The sequence below is a fragment of the Phaethon lepturus genome, unplaced genomic scaffold, assembly GCF_000687285.1.
Source record: "Phaethon lepturus isolate BGI_N335 unplaced genomic scaffold, ASM68728v1 scaffold54697, whole genome shotgun sequence".
NCBI lineage: Eukaryota > Metazoa > Chordata > Aves > Phaethontiformes > Phaethontidae > Phaethon > Phaethon lepturus.
This window is the reverse complement of record NW_010555149.1, coordinates 38144-45621: the sequence shown is the minus strand read 5'-3', so window position 1 is coordinate 45621 and position 7478 is coordinate 38144. Positions and strand designations below refer to the sequence as shown.

The following is a 7478-nucleotide window of genomic DNA, read 5'->3' as shown; positions in this document are numbered from 1 at the left end:
TTTCAGTACGGTTTTTCCTTCTATTCTTCTTTCAAAACAAAAAGAAAGAGCACATCTTTTCCATCAGCCACAATTATTTGGTTTAACAACTTCCATAAAAAATTGTTTGATAAAGCTAAGTACAGCGCCTGGACAAATCTCTCCTGAAGGTCATCATACCTATTTCCAGACCAGTATCTCACAAGAAACATTGCCATCCTCTTTTTAACCACTAATATAAATGTAAGGCACTTGCACTTTGTTCTGTGACGATATTAACAGAAAACAAGCACCCAGTAAAAACTAGCATCAAATGACAACGGTAATGTGCGGTTTCTCAGAAAAGCAACAATGGAAAGGCCAGTAGCATTGGACCATGATGTGCTTTTTCTCAAGACATATACATCTGAACTAGTGGGTTCAATTGTTCTGAGGGTAATTCTAATAGGTGCAGTCAAAAGACAGTAGCATAAAGAAATAGGGTCAAAATATGGGTGCTGTCCCTGAGAAAATCCTTCTGAAATTATCTGTTAGTCATCTTGCATAAGGCAATCCTGCTATCTTCCCCACTTTTTCTATGAAATGGTGTTGAAGGCATAAAAAGTAATGGAGTTGGAACAAGGATTTGAACTTAAAACCAAGCATCCACACCACTTATACAGGGCTACACATCAATGAAGGTAAAAGTGTATGAAGAATTTGGATCACAACTCATCCTTGAGAATGCTCTACTCTTCATTCTTACCTTATCTGAAGATTTTTCTGTGTGAATAAGATTGTAAGCAACCATGCCGTGCTTATAAGAACTATAAGGTTTGTATCCAGCATTTTTATTTCTTTTTGACTCTTGAGATACAGGAAGTAGAGCATCTGCCACTAAGCATTCTGAATCTTCAATGGAAGTAAGAATTGCTTTTGCTGTTTCACCTGTTTCATGTCTTTCCAGTGTGCCTAGAGAAACACAACAGAAGCTGTAATTTTTTCAAGGAACCGCACTATTTCCGATTTCAGCGTATCATAACATTAACATAGTACCTTTCACATGAGCAGACAAATCACGAAACATTTACAGACGAGCCAACTAATTCCTCATTTTCTGGACCTTAAAAATGCAATTTTACATAAGGGCCTATTCTACAGCATTGCTATGTTTAAAAACAACAAAAAACCACACAACTTAATTTCTAAAGAAATCACTGCAGCAAATACCTTAGATTCAGACCGCAAGAGACTTAACATAATTTGTATGAGTGAAGTCAGAGTTAGTTTTCCAAAGGAGCAAAGGAAATTCAGAAGACTACTACTTGCCCTAACTCTGTTCAGAAGTGTAATTTGTTTTCTTCTCGCAAAGCGCTCACAGAGCAGCTATATCATTAACGGTGTTAACAATAACACATTTATGTAATACTTTAGTGCTGTCCTCTAGTGTTCTAGATTACAAATAGCAAGGGAAAGCTCAAATTTTTCCTTCCATTCCTAAAAATCATCTTTACCTCTGATGCTTTTTGAACAGCTGAATATACTACATCTAGCTTAGTAGTCAGGAATATTAATATAATGTTTCAGGGACTATTTCATCACTTGTGTGGCTGTAGGCCATCTGATTCCTTTTACTGTTATACCCCGTTATATTATTTTAGTAATAATTTTATTTAGTAATAGTTTTAGTAACAGTACTTAATTTATAACTAACATTTAGACTAGATATTAGGAAAAATTTCTTTACTGAGTGGTCAAACATCGGAATAGGCTGCCCAGGGAGGTGGTGGAGTCACCATCACTGGAAGTGTTCAAAAAAACCACATAGACGTGGCACTTCAGGATATGGTTTAGCGGGCATGGTGGTGTTGGGTTGATGGTTGGACTTGATGATCTTAAATGTCTTTTCCAACCTTAATGGTTCTGTGATTAAATGTATCTGAACTGAGCTTACATTTATTTTAAATAAGCTCATATATATTACACGTTTCCTATAGGAATTAAACTCATAAGAAATTGCTGAAATGGCATGTTTCCTACAAATTTCAGAGATATAAGACACATGAAGGATATTAAAAGTATTAAATATCTGCTATAACATGAAATTTTTTTCCCTTAAGTTTGAATTCTTTGTAGCCTCAAGTTAATACAACATGAATTTTTCCCTTTCACTGCTACCAGAAAAATTGTGTAACATTGAAGTTCTATCAGTAACACCTGCTAAAAATATTGGACTGGGACTGAGGGATCTCATACGATAAGTGTTTGTGAGTGTATGTGTGTACAAAATACCTTTCTCTGAAATTATTTCTCTGAAACTCATCCACTTCTCACTGTAGTACCACCTCTTACTTATACTTGAATTTGGAGCAGAAGTAAGTAATGCAACAGATACTTTGTCCCCAAAATTAACTGAATACCATAGATTACTATAATACCACACTGAAAAAATAAGGATCAGCCCCAGTTGTTTTTACTATACCATTTTCTTCATCCCTCCCCAGGATGTGCAGCCAGTGTCAGGGATCATTACAGAACTGAATATTTACTGGAGGGAAAGCAAGTTGCCCAAAGACCTTTACAGCTGGACTATCTACAACCATTTCAAAACAATACTGGCTACAAAGCTCCCAACATTGCAACACTTCAGTATTTCAGGAACACAAAAACTGTATTAATAGAGGCCTACAAGGAAGGTTTATACAATTCATACCAGGTGTGAGCAAATGCACATTCTTAAAAGTACTGTAGTGCTTGCAAAGTTAACAAGTTCGCAAACACAGTCATTTATCTAATATTATTTCGGCCTCTTCAAATATGCAATGTAGTCTTTCAAGCTATAAGCATGTCCTACTTCCCCACATAACTCCCTGAATCACTTAGAGCAAAAGATGAACAAAAGTCACTAAGGAAGTAGTTGTTCTCCCTTGTTAAGTGTGAAGGACTAAGCTCTCTCTACCACCTTCTGCAGCACTACATTTGTATGTATACACACAAACATAAATATCCATCCTCATTTTCTGTACCACTTTAGTAGTGAACTGCACAGACAAGAGTACTCAAGTGCTTCAGAAGGGCTATTATCATAATATCCCTGTGAAATTACTGGGTATCACGTTATTTTTATGGACAAGGAACAGGGATTACAAGAAATTTTTAATAAATCCAAGAATTTTGGGGGCATGGCATTAAATTTCAAAGACACGATTATACAGACTCTTTAGTACGAGACAGAACTTCAAAAATTCATAGCAGGTTTTGTTTACTCCAGATGCATCTATCAGTGCCTCACCACCAGTCATCCCTCAGAGCCAGACTATTCTGTAGAATAATCTTGTGGATATATAATAGAATGCACTCATTTAATTAAGGCTATCATAATACAATGGCAAAAGAGAATAAAACCATGTTTTCAACAAAAATCAGCAGTTCACCTTTGAAAACCATGGCCTGAAGGGAATAAACAGGCCTTCTTAATGTCCATGAATGCAAATTGGTATTTTACAGATTTTACACACACATCTTATTTTCAACTGCTGACAGATTTGCTTCTACGTATTATAGACTCATGGATGCAAACTGAGTAACAACTGAACAGGTTGTCAGGTTACTGAACACTTCTGCTACATACCAAACTCTTTTCTAAGTGTCAAGATCATGCTATAGCAAGTATACCATTTTGGATGCATAGCTTGGAGAAGAGAAAATTTACTACTTATCTATCAAAAAAAGTCCCTTCTGTGTTCATATTAGACAAGAGATAGGATTCTGCCTCTCACACAAAGGAGTTAGTCTTTTTTTTTTTTAAAGCATGTTTTATAGATGGGAACATTGAATAGAAAAAACCATGCTTGCTTGCATATACTTCTTAATCAAGGATCTCTGTATGCATGTGTATACATGTGTACAGATTTGTGCTTACATCTGGAGCTGCAATGAAAGGGCACAAAGCACATAGGAAAACAAGTGTGATGGAAGGGAGTGGGTGATCATGAAAGGTGGCAGAGACAAAATATTAAGAGAGAGATCTGTATTCTGCGATTCCTCAATACATCTTTAAGAGAAACAAATGAGGGTGGGGGCAAAACACACCACACAGGACAGACGGAAAAACCTGTACATGTGACAAAAACATTCTGACCACTGCAAACAGTCAAACAATACTGGGTGAGGGTGGTTATTTCTAATAACTGTTTCTGGAACAATACGATGTCTCTGATTTTAAAGGAAAATAAAAAGAGTAAAAGACAACACAGCCTGTACATAGGAGAACAAGAAACAGGACAGAAATAAAGACAATTCTCAAACCTGAACTATTTTAACCACAAATGAGCTCAAAACTGGGGATCATAAAATAACAATGGAACCGAAGGGAAAAGACAGAGTTTTCTACATAGCAGCAATACCACTGCTATGACCTCCTACTATACATACAAAATACAGGAAAAGAAAGTCTTTATCTCTCTAAAGCTGTGACCATGGCAACCAAGTCTCAGGAACAGACAAGAGTGGAGTACTCTCCTGGGCAGCTTTGGGCCACTAGATGTGACTGGCTAGAGACTGTTATGACATCTTACTCTTCTTCTGGACCAAGTACTACAAATTGTGTCTCTTGCTGTTAGTACTGTCCACATAGTTCTCTGGGTTCTGCTCTTACTGAACAATTCATTTTTACTTGGGAGGTCACACATATTATCCTGCCTCAAGATGAGGTATTTGCATCACATGACTTGTCATATCATCAGGCTCCATTGCTTTACGTTTGCTGTCACAGCTAAAGTACTTAAAATCCTCAATATTGCAGTGCTTCTGTGACCTAGTAGCTCAGCTGAATCTTACAGCATCACAGTCATCTGCTAATGAAAAATAGTTTCAGAATTGCTTTTGTTTAAAAAGAGCACGTAGCCAAGAACAAAATCCTTTTCTTTACTAGTAGCCAAAAAAACCCCTCACCTTTCAGAACAAGTATCATCTGTAGTATTAGCCGTTTTATTTTCTGTCAAGTCCTTCCTTTCCATAAATACCTATTTTCATGTGAAAAGCAATCCCCACCCACTTTCTTCTATGCTGGCGGAGTCAGGCAAACAGAAATTTTATGTTCCCTACTAAAGGATGCTTGAATTTTACAAGCCTACCATCCTGTTCCAAGACACTGGTCAAGCACTTGGCTTGCAACATTTCTCCTAAGTGCTAGTGCTACCACTCTGGTATCAAATGGCCTAAAAGAAGACGGAAGAAACGCTGCATTAAGTAAGCACATATATTTCCAGCAATATCAAGACAAAAGTAAATGCAATCTCAATATAGAATTGGGATAGACCAAACAAAACCCAGCCTATTAAAATCTAATAATCCTTGAAAGGATATTTTACATATAGGAATAGATTAACAATGGACATGCCCTGTGACTATAGCACTGTATACAAAAGCATATAGAGTGTCTTGGCAGACACTCCGTAATTATTTTTGCATTTGGCAGATTTCTGTCAGGTAGTCCAACTGCTGTACATTGCTGATGTTCTTCAGAATAGCATTAGCAAACTATTGTCAGAATATCCTTCAGCTAATGAACACAATGAAGAACAAGACAAAGAAAACTACTGGAATGTCATATATAATGCAGGTTTACATATGTAGGTAAAGAGAGCAGTTCTCCAATGCAGCCAGTCCTCATCTCAGGATTTCTGCTGCAGGCACAACACCCCGAAAGGAGGAACATAAAAATTCCTATTCTCTCCCTGACTTCACCCAAACAGCAAAGGACAATAATCCCGTAACAGGAATTGTTGAGATACAGTAAATGTGCTGAAGTGGGCTGAACAGAAGTGGCCAGCTCTGAACTCAGAAGCAGTTTCTGTCTATTTCTTTATTACCATCTAAAACATGGGATGGGGATGAGGATGAGAGTACACTCCATAATGTCTGGAATGAAAACCCTCCCTGATATGAACTCTTCTGACTGCGCTTACCATGTCAATCAGTTCTTATTTCCACTGTTGGTTGTTTGTGGGGGGGTTTTTAAACTATATATAAGCTTACTCCATCATTAATAAGAAAGAAGATCAACTGTAAGAAGCACATCTTTTTAAACACAGACACATACAGCTAAAGTTCATACATGTTCCATCTAGTATATATAAAGTACATAAAAGTATGTGTGTGTGTGTATGTATACATACAAATATAAAGATCCTTGACTATTTTCAGTGTAACAGTGTGTCCTCAGCTTTTGCAGAATGGGTGAAAGATGACATTACCTTCCCCCCCGCCCCCCAACAGACTTTTCCAAGCTCCACCATATTTTATTATTCTACATCAATAAGTAGTTACTGAACAATGACTCAAATTTAGATAACTATGAAATATTCAAGTCCAAGCTACAGACTGACCTGAGGTTTACATGTATAAAATATGTCATAAAAAAGACAAAACATTAATTAAGTTTTAACTTGACAAATTAAAAAAACCATCAAAGACTAAACTTTCACCAAACGTATATATTTCTGCTTATGGCTTATTTTGAATCATTCACATTTTCAAAATATGCTAACCAATGTTTCCTTATCCTTTATGTCTTTTAGAAGGGGATATAAGTGACAGCAGAAGTTGTGCACAGAAACTACAGTAAAATGGCAACCTTCCATCTTATTGCATGCTAATGTTTGTGTCATATATATTACCTTAACACACCTTGAATTTCTTCAGAGCTGCTTTCTTAGAGAAAGCTTGTCTAAACCAGAAATTGTTTAATTTTTAATTGCATTAAGTGTTGCATTTAGTTACCTTAATTGTATTAAGTTTAGTTGCATTAAGTGTTAATTGTGTAATGTTACAGTACTCTTGGCCCAAGAAACTTATCTGGTCTCAGTTCAATAGTGCACAGCTGGGTTAACTCACTCCCCGCAGGTGCTCCCCTGCCTCTAAGGATGCCTCTTAAGCATGAAGGTGGAGGAGGGAGAGAAATCAAGAAGATGAACCCACATGGTGTCTGCCCTGACTATTAATGTTGAAGGTCAGACCACGACCTAAGAACAGAAGAGCTAAATCACTAGAGCCTTTTTCCAAATATGAAAAGCTCCCTTCAGGGGCGATACAAGCCTTTCACAGTCTTCAGTTAACTGCTCCTAGTAATGCAACAGGATACTTAATATTTGAACCATAGTTTTGTGAGAGCTATTCTTTATAGTTTCACTAGGTATGATAAAATTAGGTGCAATATAACTGTTTGAGAGATCACTCCCAAGCATGGAAAAAAATACGTATGTAGTGTGCTTCACACAAGACTTACCACATGTAGTTACTAAGGTCTCTGAGTTTTGCATCAACCCAGATCTTTAGGCTATGCAGAGTTGGGGGTGGGGGTGGGCAGGGAAGGTAGTGACCGCTATGATTTTGGCCCTAGCTACACCACGGCCTCCAGCATATCAAATGCAACCACAGGATTTATCAGCTAGGCCACATTCTCCCATTCAAATCTAATTCAGACCAATGACCTGAAGAGAAAGAGAGACAGAAAGATG

General features: G+C 37.2%; 1 protein-coding gene across 1 annotated transcript in view; it reads right to left on the bottom strand.

Annotated features, from left to right (window-relative positions):
- Window positions 1-724: 724 nt before the first annotated feature.
- Window positions 725-7478, bottom strand: part of WDR72 (WD repeat domain 72) — a gene marked incomplete at its 3' end in the record, with an annotated part of 35008 nt that continues 28254 nt past the window's right edge. The window contains exon 13 of the mRNA XM_010292053.1: window positions 725-930. Coding sequence (XP_010290355.1) covers window positions 725-930 — 206 coding nt within the window. The remainder of the gene's footprint in view (window positions 931-7478) is intronic.